The 19592-nt window shown below is 44.3% G+C and overlaps 1 protein-coding gene across 3 annotated transcripts in view; it reads right to left on the bottom strand.

The window, feature by feature from the left end:
- The window catches only part of LOC142385666 (coiled-coil domain-containing protein 136-like), a 42291-nt gene extending 27759 nt beyond the window's left edge, over positions 1-14532 (bottom strand). For all 3 annotated transcript variants that reach the window (XM_075472383.1, XM_075472381.1, XM_075472382.1), the window contains exon 1: positions 14245-14532. In XM_075472383.1, the coding sequence (XP_075328498.1) occupies positions 14245-14293 (49 nt within the window). In that variant the 5' untranslated portion in view covers positions 14294-14532. The remainder of the gene's footprint in view (positions 1-14244) is intronic.
- Positions 14533-19592: the final 5060 nt, after the last annotated feature.

Genomic DNA, 19592 nt, shown 5'->3' with positions numbered 1-19592 from the left:
TTGCTGCATTGATAGTTTGTTGTAATAAGGTGTTGTTACAGTGATGAGCTGTGAGTTTTAAACGCTGTGTGTTGATTTCTTTAATATTGTGAATTTTGGTTGAGTGCATTTTATTATTATTGAATTATTGAATACTGCTGTGATTTGTGTTAGGTTTCTAAAGATCTATTTTCAACAGGCTTGTTGAAGGTGTTTGGGTTTCTAAAGTTGTCAGGGAGGACAGCGAGGTGCTGCGCGTTCACGCTGCTTGTGTTGAGGCGCGCCGCTTGTCCTTAACATCCTGCTCCAAATGTTCGTGTGTAATCACATTTTCTTTCCTTTTTGTGTTCCAGGGCACTTTATGGTTGAACTGTAATAATTATTAGTTTTCTTTAGGTAATGTGCTAATTGCAGAGTTGTTATCAGTCGAGTAAATGAGGGTTTCGCAATGTTAGGGGAGAGTCTCTGTCCCTAAGCCAAGTGTTGATCACGCCATTCGACGTGATTGTTGACATTCCTGATAAAGAGAGTTTTTTGCTTATGCATCGTTGCTGTATCTTCGGGTCTGTACTTCTCCCTGTCCACAGCGTGTTAAATTGTATTTCTTTCTCTTTCTTAACAAACGCCATTTTGAGGTGAAGAATAGTGCAATTGTTATTTCTGTATTGTTTGGTTTGTATTTTTCCCTGTCCACGGCTGGACAATTTGAATTCTTTCTCTTTCTTAAATTGTACAAAAGTGTGACAAACGCCATTTTGAGTTAGGGTGTGGTTCAATTGTTATGTCTTGTTCATAAGATTACAGATTGGGAGGAGTTAATAAGAGCCTGGGAGGCAGGTTTAGAGGTGTGCTCATATCCCCGACGCGTTTCATTGGAGGTAGGTTTAATTCAAAATTCAAATTCAAAAATACTTTATTTATCCCAGAGGGAAATTAAATGTTGATGTAGCTCAATTAAATCAAGGAGTTATTATAGATGCTGATGGCTGTGGGCAGGAAAGATTTCCTGTAGCGGTCCGTTTTGCATCCAAACTGAAGAAGCCTTTGACTGAAGAGACTCTGTTTTCCGATAACAGTCTCATGGAGAGGATGTTCAGGGTTGTCCATAATTCTCTTGATTTTATGCAAAATCCTTCTTTGCATTATTGTCTCCTCTACATTTAGAGGTGCGTTCAGATTTCATTGGTCAAAAAATGTTCATGTCATTGGTCAGAATTGACGTAGCTGTGACGTACATTGGATCATCTGGATTGGTGGAGAGACATTGTGTGTGGATTGGATCGGAAGCATCCGGATGTGAGCAAAAGTTGGGGCAACGCCTTTAGCCTGAGTCACTTCAAACAGAGTAAGCATTAACTTAGCTTTCGATTAGCGATAAATTAACATTGGGTAGCATTAGTAATACAGCTAGTATTGATTAGCAATAATTAGGATTGATTAGCAATAACTAGCATAATTAGCATTGAGTAGCATAATTAGCATTGATTAGCATTGGTTAACAAGAAAGTTAGTATTTATTAGCAATAACTAGCATTGATTAGCGGTGATTAGCGATAATTAGCATTGACTAGCATAATTAGCATTGATTAGCATTGGTTAACAAGGAAGCTAGTATTAATTAGCAATAAGTTAGCATTAATTAGCAACGGCTAGGAAGCTAACATCAATTGGCATTGGTTAGCAAACATTAAAGGATAAGACCGGTTTTTTGACATTGGGCCCTTGATTTCACATTATAGCATGATGTTCTACTCACCCCTGCTTGTTGTTTGTCATTTGGAGCTGTTCCGAAGATATTCGCGAGGCGTCTGGCTGCTCTCTTGAGATATTCGGCCATGAAACGGTTTCCTATGGGCAAGCTCATACAGGCACAAACTATGCTGTTTATAATTTATTAATTACTCTACACTAGCACTGATAACGTGGAGGTGCGTCGCTTACTTAAAAAAATCCGGGTTATTGTAATTTTGATTTTTTTGTCGTAAAGTGGGTGTTACTGACGTCATCGTCGTGCTACTACCACAGACAGCCCACAGACCTGCTGCCTATTTATTCATTCGGCTAAAATTCAAAATTAGTAACCCGGATTTTTTTAAGTAAGCGACGCACCTCCACGTTATCAGTGCTGGTGTAGAGTAATTAATAAATTATAAACAGCATAGTTTGTACCTGTATAAGCTTGCCCATAGGAAACCGTTTCATGGCCGAATATCTCAAGAGAGCAGCCGGACGCCTCGCGAATATCTTCGGAACAGCTCCAAATGACCAACAACAAGCAGGGGTGAGTAGAACATCATGTTATAATGTGAAATCAAGGGCCCAATGTCAAAAAACCGGTCTTATCCTTTAACATTAGCAATAATAGTAACCTAACTCCAAACTAGAAGTCAAAATAGCAACAAGCTAAATTAGCCTAACATTGAATTAACATTGGTTTAATTTTAAAAACCAGCCCAGAGCATAAGCTTTCAAAGCTAACATAGGCTAACATTAACATTAGCATTGACAACATCCAATCCAATAATTAGCAGCATCTAAGCTAAATTTAGCCAAGCATTAAATTAGCATTGATTAGAGTTAGTTTAATTTAAATTGACTTTCAAGAGTTGTTTAAAAAAAAAAAAAAAAAAAGGGGATAATAACAATAAAATAAAATTAGGGGAAAAAGTAAATAAGTAAATAGAAGCCAAAAGAAGGGAACTAACTAGGTGAAACAATGGATGTAACACCAACAATAACCATCAGCGCCAAACATCCTGAACATTCCAAAGATATTAAAAAGATATCTCTAAAATGGGAAAAACGAACAAAAAATAACGTCTCACCCTGGCCAAAAGGTGGCACTTTCAATGTAACTGCCTGTAAGATTGTGGAACAAAGGATTAAAGCTTACAAACCAAAGGACAAAAGCAAAAAGAGACAGGAAAAAAGAGAGCTTGAATTAAAAGTTTTACATTTCTTTGAAAATGCAGAGCTATATCCAACACTGCCAGGAGCAGCAAACATACAAGGAGATTCTGAAATAAAAGATCACAAAATATCTCATGAACGTCCAGAACTACAAACAGCTACATCAAGCAGTCATGGAGCTCCTGAGCCAGACGCCATCTGTAATTCAGATCAGGCAAGGGGACAGCTCCCACAATATCAAAAATCACCAGAACTGGCACCTCCAGTTCAAAAGGCATCTTCTGAAGAACATAAGAGTCCAACAGCGTCAGCACCCAGTTTGATAGAAATGACGCAGGGACAGTATGTGCCGTGGCAGACGCTCGTCCTAGGGGGGCTGGTTGCTCGATTGCCGGACATTCACAGAGGTGCAAGTAGATGGATAAGAGCTTTTGAACAAGAGACTGTGCATAAACTGTTGTCTGTGGGACACATTAAGGCAGTGTGGGCACTGTGTTTTGGAACTTCTACCATGGAGGGCATTTTGAGACACAGTGAGAATGACTGGATGTTAAGCCACCGAGCTGATGGAACTGACTTTAATGCATATCAATTCAATTCAATTCAATTCAATTCAATTATACTTTATTAATCCCCAAGGGGAAATTCCAGTTTCGGTCAAGACAGGCAGACAACACAGAAACAGACAGGGGAGAGAGAGTGTGACCAGGCATCGCAGCCCGCTGTGCAGGCGCCGCCAGATAAGAAGGAAGGGGAACAACATTGGGTGAGGGGAGGGAAAAAAATCATACTTCACACTGTACCCTTATTAGGATACGGTCTGAGATCTCAAAAAAACCTCAGCACAGAAAAAGCAACATATACACAAAACAACACCTTAAGCAATGGGACAGTGAAGAGGTGAGGAATTGCATGTGTTATAAATGAGCATGTATGTGTATGCGTGAGTGTTTGTTCAATAAGTCTGCACAGAAAGTTGGATCAGGCAATTGTCCTTGACAAGTTGGAATATGTCAGCCAGTTCCACAACAAATCTCACAGGAGTGCAGGAAGGGAGGGCTGCACTCTGGAGAGCGTTACGAGCTGAGTTTCCTGCGGGAGTGGACCTCGAAGCATTGAAGGGGGAGCCACTGTCAGGAACAGAGAGTCCAGCTGTGTACATTGCACAACAATTGAAGAAATGGAGACAAGAGTCTGAGGGAGAAATCGAGAAGAGCCCAGCTTGGGTGACATTGTTCAGAGTTTCCATCAAAGAGGCTCTGCCTGCCCCAGTTCAGGGGAGGCTGGAGGATGTGGTGGGGTTGAATTCAATGTCACATGGACAATTCCGAGACCACGTGGTGCATGCAGTGAACAAATACAGAAAAGAACTGAAACGGAATGAGCAGGAGAAGGATATGCAAAGGGAACTTGCACGGTTGCAGTTAGAAGAACTGCAAGCGAAGCAAGAAGTACGAGATGAGGCCATGACAGCGGGGGCCGCTGAACAGCCATTACAGGGGCAAGTCCATCGTCGACCCTGTCAAAGGTCAAGAAGAGGTGCACCTGGAGGACGAAGGTCCTCGGGGGCATGTTGGGCCTGTGGCGAGAGGGGACACTTTGTTTACAGCTGTCCGAGAGCACCGAGAAACCCGAGTGTTCGGCAGGACCGTGGCCAGTCCCTGGGGGGCGGAGCAAGTGGCTCGGCAGGTCCAAGGCGTTCCTCTGGCAGAGGAATCCCAGTATTGGTTTGCATTGACATATAGAGGTAAGAAGTACACTTACATCGGACGTACTCAAGGGTTTAAAGACCGCCCTCAGGTGTGTCATTATTACAAAACAAAACTAAGTTTCTAAATTTGAAATTAAATGTCACTATTACAATATTTCTAAAATTTAAACAAAACAAAGTTTCGAATTTAAATTTTAGCATTGTTAGCCTAAATTAGAGTATCTATGGATCCCATAGGGAACTACTGATATCTCTCCATCCCACGTGGGGGGAGTAAGTAAAGCGCCATGTCCAAAACAAATAAATGAATAAATAAATAAAATTAAGAATAAAACAATAATGACATTATTATTCTTTTGGGAGGATTATGCAATAAAATTTGCTTCCTCTGGAAGGAATCATGGAAAATCCAAAGATCAAAGGTTGAAAGCACAACTGGAGAGGACAGCCGAGGCTAACTTAGCCTTTGAAAGTTTGGAACAAAATTAGCAAAAGTCATCCAAAACGGCCAACACTAGTCTATGAGAAGCCATTTTTCTTATATGTTTCCAATAAAAACCATAAGATTTCAGAACTAATAAATCAGAGTAGGTATGTTGTGACTCAGGCAGGATGTTTGCAGGTTGTGCATCTTTTGACACGTCCAGATGTGATTACAGAAGTGTACTACATCGGATCCTGCGGATGTCATTCCACGTGAGTTTGAAGGAGAACCACATGAGCGTGTGGCAGAGCTGTGAGATACATTAAACTGAGACCTGACATAGAAGCAACTCCACTTGTGCAGGCTGACGTCACTTATGTTGTGCATGGTTCATGGTGTGAGATCATTTGGGTGATCATGAGGTTTTGCAGTTGTGAAACAGGAAGGTGGAGAACTTTGTGACGGTGAAAGCTGAGAAGTGTGAACGGCCATGTTCGGCACAGTCGGCTGAACTGAAGGCACTAACGGAAGCATGTTGACTGGTGAAAGGTAAGGTTACGAATGTGTACACAGATTCTGCATATGCTCATGATATTTGCTATTTGTTTGAAGCAGTTTTGAAGCTGCATTACATTGCATTTTATTACTATTGTTGTGTGATAATCCATAATTTTATGTATTGTACTTGGTACAAAACTGTGATTAATTCATTTGATGGTGGTGTATTCATTCTATGTGTATTATCAATCAGAACTGATCACTGATATGTGCATTGCCAGTTGTGTTAGTCAACTGTTCGGAGTGCGACCTTGGTAAAGTGGTCGGTCGCCAAGTGTGGTGGGGCCGTAGGAGAGTTTTCCCAAGATAAGAACATGAGTTACGAAAGTAGCAGCCGGTGGGTTTTTCGCACCTATGCACTGCGAACAGTGGACAAGTGTGATGGCAATGTTAAAATTTGTATTGGTGTTGAATTCATTTAATCATGTAATGTGATTCGGGTACATATATATATTCCTTTTCATTTATTCAAAATGTTCCCGTTGATTGAGAGTGTAGAATTATTAGAAAAATTTAGTGTTGATTATTAACACATTGACTACCAGCGGTTTTTACAGAATTATGTCGTAGAATCCCAGCATTCTAAACCATTTTTTTGACGTTTTTTGTACAGTCACAGCATATTATGTGATAGGGCCACTGAAACATGTTGTGGCTCCTTTGAAAGCTGAGACTTTAAACTCTTTGTGGGTCAAAACTGCGTGTCTCTAGGTGCCGCCATTAGCGAGCTATCCTTAGCTAAACCAAGGCGGGTATCCACCAAAATCAACAACAAACTGAGATATCGGGGCTTTTGTGAAACGTGCGCTCTTTCAGCCTGTGGCACTTTAGATACTTACATATCCGGGTCAGAGGATTTGCGTCGTGTCGCATGTTGCAAAGCTAACCTGTTCATAAGACCGCCTCCTTAGACTTGTCGCGTGTCTTCTTCTCCTTCTTGTTGTTGTTTATGTTACTTTACCGCCACCCTCTGGAAACCGACACGTGCGATTGGACAAAATGCGGAAATGCACAACAATCAATGCAGCGTTATCAAAACTGTTCTTGAGTTGACGTAAAGCCATTGGCGTAATGATCAAAATGTCCAGATGATGACACCAGTTTTTGACTGCCACCTATGTCAGTTCTGTTCATCACATAATTACAAAAATCACACAGAATGTGCATTAGAATGTATAGATTCAGAATCCATAAAAAAAAACGTAAAAACGTATTTTTACCATGTGGGAGCCAACGCATGGGCAGTAAAAACGTAGTTTTACGTGACTTGGGAGTCAATGTGTTAATTAATTCTTAATTAACTATGTGGGATGATTTTCTTTCATTTTAGATTATTTCTTTATTAAATCACTGATAAGTGATTTCAGGGGGGACTATGTGGGAGAAGGATGTCATGACATTCCTCTTGACATGTCATAATTACATTGTGTGCCTTGTTGACGGGTTCATATGAATATTGTTGATAGTTAGAATGAGCTTGTTTATGATTACGGCGAAAGCTAGGCGCCTCCAGAGAGGGCCACGTACGCTCGTTATGATAAGGCAGTATAAAAGGGTGTCGCAAAATGAGTTCTTTGGACATTTGTGAACATTCTGTACGCACGTTTGCTGTGACGACTGTTTCAATAAATTCCCCAATGGAAGGCTGACCGACGCGTACTCGACTCCTTTTCTCCACAACAAAGTCAAGGAGTTTTCATAAGTCACAACAGTTTTAGAGATGAGAAATATGAAATAAATGCAGGAAGATGAGGATATTTAGTTAGTAAGAAGATGTGTGAGGGAACATTTTTCAGAACTTTAACTGAAGTAAAAGATGGTTGCTGTTTTGCTGTTAGACTCTGCGTCACATTTGAGATTGAATCTCTTGAATCTCTTCTGGCTTTAACACGGAGCTACAAGCAGCTCGGATTTCCAGGCTCACACGGATGAAGATGATGGGCTGAAGAACAAGGTTGTGTTAAATGAGACGTTGATGGTTTCTGACAGCCCAGGCTGGGGTCAAATGAATCTGAAACCTTTCATCATGACTCCTGCTGTCCTCCTTCATCATCATCCAGCTCCTCATCGTCACTACGTCTTTAAATAGAATTCCTCCTCCTGCTGCTGCTCCTCCTCCTCCAACAACAACAACAACAGCAACAACAGCAACAACAGCAACAGCAACAACAACGTGGTTCTCAGGTTCAGGATTCAGACACATTCAGCTGTTGGTTTGTATTCACTCTGTCATGAGGATAAACTAATGTGAGTTTCAGAAACACGAGCCCTTTTATTCAGAACACAGACGGAGATGTTTCCAATTCCTGCCAGTTCTTGCAGACTCGGGCACAAACCGATCGTTCACAGCTCCAGAGACTCAGCCAATCAGGGCTGCTCCTGGCAGAAAGCCAATCACATGCTGGCAGTAACAGTATCACTGTCTCAAGGCTCATTCATGAATCATATCATCATCTTCCTCCCGTCATCACTTCCTGTCTTTAAACTGGTTCAAACAAACTGAACTGACCCTGAATCACCTGATGTGGAACACACAGCTGGCTCTGCTCTGATGTGGAACACACAGCTGGCTCTGCTCTGACCAGATGTGGAACACACAGCTGGCTCTGCTCTGACCAGATGTGGAACACACAGCTGGCTCTGCTCTGATGTGGAACACACAGCTGGCTCTGCTCTGACCTGATGTGGAACACACAGCTGGCTCTGCTCTGATGTGGAACACACAGCTGGCTCTGCTCTGACCAGATGTGGAACACACAGCTGGCTCTGCTCTGACCTGATGTGGAACACACAGCTGGCTCTGCTCTGATGTGGAACACACAGCTGGCTCTGCTCTGACCTGATGTGGAACACACAGCTGGCTCTGCTCTGATGTGGAACACACAGCTGGCTCTGCTCTGACCAGATGTGGAACACACAGCTGGCTCTGCTCTGATGTGGAACACACAGCTGGCTCTGCTCTGACCTGATGTGGAACACACAGCTGGCTCTGCTCTGACCTGATGTGGAACACACAGCTGGCTCTGCTCTGATGTGGAACACACAGCTGGCTCTGCTCTGATGTGGAACACACAGCTGGCTCTGCTCTGATGTGGAACACACAGCTGGCTCTGCTCTGACCTGATGTGGAACACACAGCTGGCTCTGCTCTGATGTGGAACACACAGCTGGCTCTGCTCTGACCTGATGTGGAACACACAGCTGGCTCTGCTCTGACCAGATGTGGAACACACAGCTGGCTCTGCTCTGACCTGATGTGGAACACACAGCTGGCTCTGCTCTGACCAGATGTGGAACACACAGCTGGCTCTGCTCTGACCAGATGTGGAACACACAGCTGGCTCTGCTCTGACCTGATGTGGAACACACAGCTGGCTCTGCTCTGACCAGATGTGGAACACACAGCTGGCTCTGCTCTGATGTGGAACACACAGCTGGCTCTGCTCTGACCAGATGTGGAACACACAGCTGGCTCTGCTCTGATGTGGAACACACAGCTGGCTCTGCTCTGACCTGATGTGGAACACACAGCTGGCTCTGCTCTGACCTGATGTGGAACACACAGCTGGCTCTGCTCTGACCTGATGTGGAACACACACTGGCTCTGCTCTGACCAGATGTGGAACACACAGCTGGCTCTGCTCTGATGTGGAACACACAGCTGGCTCTGCTCTGACCAGATGTGGAACACACAGCTGGCTCTGCTCTGATGTGGAACACACAGCTGGCTCTGCTCTGACCAGATGTGGAACACACAGCTGGCTCTGCTCTGATGTGGAACACACAGCTGGCTCTGCTCTGACCTGATGTGGAACACACAGCTGGCTCTGCTCTGACCAGATGTGGAACACACAGCTGGCTCTGCTCTGATGTGGAACACACAGCTGGCTCTGCTCTGACCAGATGTGGAACACACAGCTGGCTCTGCTCTGATGTGGAACACACAGCTGGCTCTGCTCTGACCAGATGTGGAACACACAGCTGGCTCTGCTCTGACCTGATGTGGAACACACAGCTGGCTCTGCTCTGCTCTGATGTGGAACACACAGCTGGCTCTGCTCTGCTCTGATGTGGAACACACAGCTGGCTCTGCTCTGCTCTGATGTGGAACACACAGCTGGCTCTGCTCTGATGTGGAACACACAGCTGGCTCTGCTCTGCTCTGATGTGGAACACACAGCTGGCTCTGCTCTGATGTGGAACACACAGCTGGCTCTGCTCTGACCAGATGTGGAACACACAGCTGGCTCTGCTCTGATGTGGAACACACAGCTGGCTCTGCTCTGATGTGGAACACACAGCTGGCTCTGCTCTGACCAGATGTGGAACACACAGCTGGCTCTGCTCTGATGTGGAACACACAGCTGGCTCTGCTCTGACCAGATGTGGAACACACAGCTGGCTCTGCTCTGATGTGGAACACACAGCTGGCTCTGCTCTGACCAGATGTGGAACACACAGCTGGCTCTGCTCTGATGTGGAACACACAGCTGGCTCTGCTCTGATGTGGAACACACAGCTGGCTCTGCTCTGACCTGATGTGGAACACACACTGGCTCTGCTCTGACCAGATGTGGAACACACAGCTGGCTCTGCTCTGATGTGGAACACACAGCTGGCTCTGCTCTGACCAGATGTGGAACACACAGCTGGCTCTGCTCTGATGTGGAACACACAGCTGGCTCTGCTCTGACCTGATGTGGAACACACAGCTGGCTCTGCTCTGACCTGATGTGGAACACACAGCTGGCTCTGCTCTGACCTGATGTGGAACACACACTGGCTCTGCTCTGACCAGATGTGGAACACACAGCTGGCTCTGCTCTGATGTGGAACACACAGCTGGCTCTGCTCTGACCAGATGTGGAACACACAGCTGGCTCTGCTCTGATGTGGAACACACAGCTGGCTCTGCTCTGACCTGATGTGGAACACACAGCTGGCTCTGCTCTGACCTGATGTGGAACACACAGCTGGCTCTGCTCTGACCTGATGTGGAACACACAGCTGGCTCTGCTCTGACCTGATGTGGAACACACACTGGCTCTGCTCTGACCAGATGTGGAACACACAGCTGGCTCTGCTCTGATGTGGAACACACAGCTGGCTCTGCTCTGACCAGATGTGGAACACACAGCTGGCTCTGCTCTGATGTGGAACACACAGCTGGCTCTGCTCTGACCAGATGTGGAACACACAGCTGGCTCTGCTCTGATGTGGAACACACAGCTGGCTCTGCTCTGACCTGATGTGGAACACACAGCTGGCTCTGCTCTGACCTGATGTGGAACACACACTGGCTCTGCTCTGACCAGATGTGGAACACACAGCTGGCTCTGCTCTGATGTGGAACACACAGCTGGCTCTGCTCTGACCAGATGTGGAACACACAGCTGGCTCTGCTCTGATGTGGAACACACAGCTGGCTCTGCTCTGACCAGATGTGGAACACACAGCTGGCTCTGCTCTGACCTGATGTGGAACACACAGCTGGCTCTGCTCTGATGTGGAACACACAGCTGGCTCTGCTCTGATGTGGAACACACAGCTGGCTCTGCTCTGCTCTGATGTGGAACACACAGCTGGCTCTGCTCTGACCTGATGTGGAACACACAGCTGGCTCTGCTCTGACCTGATGTGGAACACACAGCTGGCTCTGCTCTGATGTGGAACACACAGCTGGCTCTGCTCTGACCTGATGTGGAACACACAGCTGGCTCTGCTCTGACCTGATGTGGAACACACAGCTGGCTCTGCTCTGATGTGGAACACACAGCTGGCTCTGCTCTGACCTGATGTGGAACACACAGCTGGCTCTGCTCTGACCTGATGTGGAACACACAGCTGGCTCTGCTCTGACCTGATGTGGAACACACAGCTGGCTCTGCTCTGACCAGATGTGGAACACACAGCTGGCTCTGCTCTGATGTGGAACACACAGCTGGCTCTGCTCTGACCTGATGTGGAACACACAGCTGGCTCTGCTCTGACCTGATGTGGAACACACAGCTGGCTCTGCTCTGACCAGATGTGGAACACACAGCTGGCTCTGCTCTGACCTGATGTGGAACACACAGCTGGCTCTGCTCTGATGTGGAACACACAGCTGGCTCTGCTCTGACCAGATGTGGAACACACAGCTGGCTCTGCTCTGACCAGATGTGGAACACACAGCTGGCTCTGCTCTGATGTGGAACACACAGCTGGCTCTGCTCTGATGTGGAACACACAGCTGGCTCTGCTCTGACCAGATGTGGAACACACAGCTGGCTCTGCTCTGATGTGGAACACACAGCTGGCTCTGCTCTGATGTGGAACACACAGCTGGCAGGATGCTGACAGCCACAGGAAGAGGAGGGCGAGCTCATCCACAACACCCCTCCACCTGTTACCTGAGCTCTGGGAGGTCAGGAGCTGGACGTGATGTTCTGAGATGTTCTGAGATGTTCTGAGATGTTCTGAGACCTGTGAGCATAGGCGTAGATTACGGGGGGGACTGTGGGGACATGTCCCCACCACTATTTATGATTTGAATTTTGTCCCCACCACTTTTAAAAATGTGGTCTGATGTCCAATTGCGACCGAAAAAAAAATCCCCACATACTCAACCGAAATCGTCAAGTCTAAATAATGCGATAGGCGCGCACGAACATGTGAAAAACGCAATTTGGTATCTAGTCGTTTGATTTGCCGACTGTGAGCCACTGTAGAAACATGACATTGTAAAATGACAGCGGAGTCTGTGCATTCAAATGACGTCACACAGAGTAAACCGCTTACCGGCGAAACTCATTTAGCGCTACTTCTACACAAACAAAAATGCAGCGTTTCTTCGCAACTTGGCTGGTGGTTCTTCCAAGGATAACTTTTGAGGATATACACAGGATCGTGGAGTCACACTCACCAACACCACAGTCCAGACTGAGGAAAGGGTACAAGTTCTTTGTGGAGTATATACACAGTTATCAAGGTAAACTGTCTAACGTTTTATTTTTATCAGTAGGCTACTCAATAGCCTTGCACATTCATGTTTTGTAATGATAAGCAAACCATATACGATCCATAGAAATCATCTGAAATATTGTCTGTGTGTGAAATGTGTGTAAAATATTTGTTATGTGTAGACTATAATATTATGAATATAATTTGCCATGGTGGCTATGAAGTCTCCGTGTGCAGCGTTAGCATTTTAGTATTAGGTTAGCCAAGGAAAGGTTAAGCTAGTCATTTGCTTGTTTTTTTTTTTTTGGCAACTCCTGAAAATAACATTCTGTATATGCTCAGTGTCAAATGTAGTTGATGGAAAGGTGGCAGTGAGAGGCTCGATGAGGAGGAATGAGGAGCCCCACAGACTACAGGTTTCTGCTCAGTTATAGGGCCCGTTGGCCGAAGTCTGTGTTTGTTTTGATAGTCTGTCCGGACTAACAACTGCAGTTGCAGTTGCACTTTTCCCCTTTTTCTGTTGTTCAGATCATTTTCACTGTTCTTTCTTACAAACAGTACAGTAGTGTGCTTAAGACTTGGACCACCTAGCTTGCTGCAATGTTATGGCTGTACAAACCTATGTTTATTTCTTCCTCTTCATTAAGGCACAATCCGTAAATAAAGGAAATCTGTTCAGTGCATTAAAAGGACAAACATCTCGGCTTGTTCATCTTATAACGTGGTACGCGAGCTGCTTCTAGGGGGTACGCGAGATGAAAAGGGCTATGGCGGACAACAAATTAACTTTTTAAATCTTTTGTAATTAATTCATGAATAAATACAGAATTTCTAATCAAATCATAATGATATGGAAACATGAAATTAAAGGATATAATTTATAAACTCTGTATGCATTCATCAAAAAAAGGGCAGCTTATTAAACATGACGCTGGAATAGATCTAGAATGCGTTACTTTTTAATGTGTTGGATGCTGGGTGGTCCGTGGGGGGCATAGAATGCATTACGTTTTTTGTCCCCACCACTTCTAAAACCAAACTGACGCCCTTGCCTGTGAGGGTGGCTCAGACACACACTCAGCTCAGGTAAACAGTGAAGGGTTCACAGGTGGAAGCTGCACACAGACACTCAGAGGCTGCAGCCATGTTGAATTGTCCAAAGAACAACAGCCACTTCTGGTGTTTCACATTCTGACTGAATCCACAAAGGTGGGTCCAAGTGTTTAGAGATCCCACAATAACAGCTGCTAATGAAACCTGTTGGTCTGAGCTTCCACCTGGCTGACATCCTACTGAGGACCCACGTGAGTGGGGCTGCAGATAAACACAACAGGGTGGCTGCATCAGCGGGCAGAACCAGTCCTGCAGGATCCAAACACAAGCTCACAGCTACAGTGTCCCAGCTGGCAGACACCACCATCAGGAGCAGGGCAGCAGAAAACCTGCACAACATCCATACAACCAACTCTGACACGTGAGGAGAAACAGCCAAAATGTTCCCGTCCCCTGGAGCTCCTGCTCAGGACCCATGGCTTTCCTTTTACTCCATCCTTCCTGGACCCAGCTCTGGAGGCTCTTACTGTGACACAGGAAGACTCCGCCGGAACCACTCAGAATGAACTGCTCTGTGGCTGCTGATCAATCATCACTAGATTATCGATGACAGATCAGTTCAGCTCATTTAACGCGTTAATGTGTCTGCGTCACGCGCACCACTGACCTGGATCCAGAACCTCTTCGATGACGGGCGGAAGCCGGAATGCGTCCATGATCCGGCCGATGGAGGAGCTGCTGCTGCGGGACGTGCACGGAGCGCAGGCAGCCTCCTCACGCTCCGGGCAGAGAGAGCTGCAGCTCCGTCATCCTGCTGGAGCCCAGAGACGACTGAGGGGGAGACAGAGGGGAGGGCGGGGAGAGGAAGAACTGCGACAGTGATACTGCAGCACAGAGGCCGACACTGAAACAGCAGCTTCAAACGCAGAGTGCTGCAGTCTCTGCTCAACACTTTGCTGCTTCTAACCGGTTCAGCACGAAAACAACCAGCAGCAGGACTGTGGCACAGCTCAGCCTTTTCTCCCTGTTTCCCTTCCTGAAGAACGGCTTCTTGACAGCCACCCTTCCATGGAGCCCATTTCTGATGAGGCTTGGGCCAACAGCAGATGGATCAGCTGAAGGTCCAGATGCATCTCTCAGCTCCTGTGTCAGGTCTTTGCTGGATGTTTTCCTCTTTCTTAAGGACATCACTTTCAGATGCTGTTCATCTGCTGGAGATAGTTCTTTAGGCCTGACACTTCTTCTTCTGTCCTCCACTTGTCCAGTTTCCTCAAATGTTTTAAGGACACACTGCACACCATGCTGAGATATGCCAAGTTTTCAGCTAACAGCTCTTTGGGAATCACCTTGTTGCTGCAGAAATCCTGTTTTCTGTCTGTCAGACTGTGTTATCTTTGCTGTTTTTCACACATGCAGCTAAAGAAATGGGAACAAATGATGTGTCTCTGTGACAGGCTGCTGGGAACAAAGTGCCTAAAGATCCAGTTTAAAATGGCTTCTTTGCTAAGTTGGACACAACACTGGTTCATCCCTTGAGTTAGGAGCCTTTTTCCTGCCTGAATGGTGCATAGCTCAGAGTTAAGTGGCTTAATGAAGAAAAAACACATTCCACTGAAGATGCTCAGGTACAAGGACTGGACTGAAAATGAGGGAAGAAGCAGGAAATGTCCAAAGAGAAACTCTGAGAGAGCTTCAGGAAGCGTCTGGACTCTGGGTCTGGACTCTGGGTCTGGACTCTGGGTCTGGACTCTGGGTCTGGACTCTGGGTCTGGACTCTGGCTTCAGAAACATGGTCCTGGTTCTTTAAGCTGGGAGCAGCTGCTGTTGCTGTGACCTTCCTCTGCGCTCTTGTGTCACGTGTTCCTGTGTCTGCTGCAGACAGGGACACATTAAAGAGCGTCAGGCTTTTTTCTTGCTGTAGAAACTCAGTGTTGCCTGCACACCTCCTCCTGTTGTCCTACATTTCCCCCTCAGCTTCCTCTCCTCTCTGTGAGATGCAGTCACACACTCACAGACCACCATGTGAATGCACAGTTAACCTTCATGATGAGGTGTGTTTAGCTGCTTTAAGCTGCAGGCAGCAGAAAACAAGGGGCTGCTCCTCAACCCATCTTCATCCTTTGATGCACAATTCAAGAGCCGAAAATGTATTCACAGCAGACTTCTGAAAGGGAACCCACTGATTTTACACAAATCAACCTCAGAAAAATCAAAAAGTGAGAACAAAAACAACCATACAGGTAAACAAGATCAAAGCCATTGGAAGGAGAAACAGTAGACAAAACAACAACAGTATGAAAGAGACAAAACAACAACAGTATGAAAGAGAGACAAAACAACAACAGTATGAAAGAGAGAGACAAAACAACAACAGTACGAAAGAGAGAGACAAAACAACAACAGTATGAAAGAGAGAGACAAAACAACAACAGTATGAAGAGAGAGACAAAACAACAACAGTGTGAAAGAGACAAAACAACAACAGTATGAAAGAGAGAGACAAAACAACAACAGTACGAAAGAGAGAGACAAAACAACAACAGTATGAAGAGAGAGACAAAACAACAACAGTATGAAAGAGACAAAACAACAACAGTATGAAAGAGAGACAAAACAACAACAGTATGAAAGAGACAGACAAAACAACAACAGTACGAAAGAGAGAGACAAAACAACAACAGTACGAAAGAGAGAGACAAAACAACAACAGTATGAAAGAGAGAGACAAAACAACAACAGTATGAAGAGAGAGACAAAACAACAACAGTACGAAAGAGAGAGACAAAACAACAAAAGTATGAAAGAGACAAAACAACAACAGTATGAAGAGAGACAAAACAACAACAGTATGAAAGAGACAAAACAACAGTACGAAAGAGAGACAAAACAACAAAAGTATGAAAGAGACAAAACAACAACAGTATGAAGAGAGAGACAAAACAACAACAGTATGAAAGAGAGAGACAAAACAACAACAGTATGAAAGAGACAGACAAAACAACAACAGTATGAAAGAGACAAAACAACAACAGTATGAAAGAGAGACAAAACAACAACAGTATGAAAGAGAGACAAAACAACAACAGTACGAAAGAGACAGACAAAACAACAACAGTATGAAAGAGACAAAACAACAACAGTATGAAAGAGAGACAAAACAACAACAGTATGAAAGAGAGACAAAACAACAACAGTACGAAAGAGAGACAAAACAACAACAGTAGGAAAGAGAGACAAAACAACAACAGTATGAAAGAGAGAGACAAAACAACAACAGTATGAAAGAGAGACAAAACAACAACAGTATGAAAGAGAGACAAAACAACAACAGTATGAAAGAGAGAGACAAAACAACAGTACGAAAGAGAGAGACAAAACAACAACAGTACGAAAGAGAGACAAAACAACAACAGTACGAAAGAGAGAGACAAAACAACAACAGTACGAAAGAGAGACAAAACAACAACAGTACGAAAGAGACAGACAAAACAACAACAGTATGAAAGAGACAAAACAACAACAGTATGAAAGAGAGACAAAACAACAACAGTATGAAAGAGAGACAAAACAACAACAGTATGAAAGAGAGACAAAACAACAACAGTACGAAAGAGAGACAAAACAACAACAGTATGAAAGAGAGACAAAACAACAACAGTATGAAAGAGAGAGACAAAACAACAACAGTATGAAAGAGACAAAACAACAACAGTATGAAAGAGAGAGACAAAACAACAGTACGAAAGAGAGACAAAACAACAACAGTATGAAAGAGAGAGACAAAACAACAACAGTATGAAAGAGAGAGACAAAACAACAGTACGAAAGAGAGACAAAACAACAACAGTATGAAAGAGAGACAAAACAACAACAGTACGAAAGAGAGACAAAACAACAACAGTACGAAAGAGACAGACAAAACAACAACAGTATGAAAGAGACAAAACAACAACAGTATGAAAGAGAGACAAAACAACAACAGTATGAAAGAGAGAGACAAAACAACAACAGTACGAAAGAGAGACAAAACAACAACAGTAGGAAAGAGAGACAAAACAACAACAGTATGAAAGAGAGACAAAACAACAACAGTATGAAAGAGAGAGACAAAACAACAGTACGAAAGAGAGACAAAACAACAACAGTATGAAAGAGAGAGACAAAACAACAACAGTATGAAAGAGAGAGACAAAACAACAACAGTACGAAAGAGAGACAAAACAACAACAGTATGAAAGAGAGACAAAACAACAGTACGAAAGAGAGACAAAACAACAACAGTATGAAAGAGAGAGACAAAACAACAACAGTATGAAAGAGAGAGACAAAACAACAACAGTATGAAAGAGAGACAAAACAACAACAGTATGAAAGAGAGACAAAACAACAGTACGAAAGAGAGACAAAACAACAACAGTATGAAAGAGAGAGACAAAACAACAACAGTATGAAAGAGAGAGACAAAACAACAACAGTATGAAAGAGAGAGACAAAACAACAACAGTATGAAAGAGAGAGACAAAACAACAACAGTATGAAAGAGAGAGACAAAACAACAACAGTACGAAAGAGAGACAAAACAACAACAGTATGAAAGAGAGAGACAAAACAACAACAGTACGAAAGAGACAAAACAACAACAGTACGAAAGAGACAAAACAACAACAGTATGAAAGAGAGACAAAACAACAACAGTATGAAAGAGAGACAAAACAACAACAGTATGAAAGAGAGACAAAACAACAACAGTACGAAAGAGAGACAAAACAACAACAGTATGAAAGAGAGACAAAACAACAACAGTATGAAAGAGAGAGACAAAACAACAACAGTATGAGAGACAAAACAACAACAGTATGAAAGAGAGACAAAACAACAACAGTATGAAAGAGAGAGACAAAACAACAGTACGAAAGAGAGACAAAACAACAACAGTATGAAAGAGAGAGACAAAACAACAACAGTATGAAAGAGAGAGACAAAACAACAGTACGAAAGAGAGACAAAACAACAACAGTATGAAAGAGAGAGACAAAACAACAACAGTATGAAAGAGAGAGACAAAACAACAACAGTACGAAAGAGAGACAAAACAACAACAGTACGAAAGAGAGAGACAAAACAACAACAGTACGAAAGAGAGAGACAAAACAACAACAGTACGAAAGAGAGAGACAAAACAACAACAGTATGAAAGAGAGACAAAACAACAACAGTACGAAAGAGAGACAAAACAACAACAGTACGAAAGAGAGACAAAACAACAACAGTACGAAAGAGAGACAAAACAACAACAGTACGAAAGAGAGACAAAACAACAACAGTACGAAAGAGAGACAAAACAACAACAGTACGAAAGAGAGACACAAAACAACAACAGTATGAAAGAGAGACAAAACAACAACAGAAACACATTCAAACTGTTCTCTCAGGTGGGACCTCACCACCTGCCAACACACACAAACACAATCACTGCAGCATCACGGACCCCCGCTAATGCCCATAAACTTCCCAATCTTCCCTCATGTCGGAACGGTTGCTAGGCAACACAAATCCAGAATGGAAAACCTGAAAGGACACGAGCTGAGAGGAAAACAACAAATAACAATCATTCAACTTTTAGAGAGGAGACCGAAAGCTGTAAACATGAAGCAGTTAGACTTAACACACTCAACACAACACAAGCAAAAAAAAGAAAACAGGCGCAAGAAAAGACACAACAGGAGGAAAAGACAACACACGTCCTCTCATGGGTGTCGCCGCTCACCCTTAAGGATCGAATAAGGGGAGGGTAAGAGTAGAAGAAGAAGAAAGGTGATTCAGACATCCCAGGATGCATTTTGGACTCTTCCCAGGTGGACATGTCCCACCAGGAGACGGCGTCAGAGCAGACCCAAGACTCTGGAAAGATTGATCTGTTGGCTGGCTTGGAAACGCCTCGGTGTCCCCCCGGATGAGCTGGATAAGGAGGTCTGGGCATCTCTGCTCAGACCATGAATGGATAGAAATTCTGCC

Source organism: Odontesthes bonariensis, chromosome 8 (assembly GCF_027942865.1).
Source record: "Odontesthes bonariensis isolate fOdoBon6 chromosome 8, fOdoBon6.hap1, whole genome shotgun sequence".
Taxonomy (NCBI): Eukaryota; Metazoa; Chordata; class Actinopteri; order Atheriniformes; family Atherinopsidae; genus Odontesthes; species Odontesthes bonariensis.
Note: the sequence above shows the minus strand (reverse complement) of the source record. Positions and strands in the feature narration are given on the sequence as shown.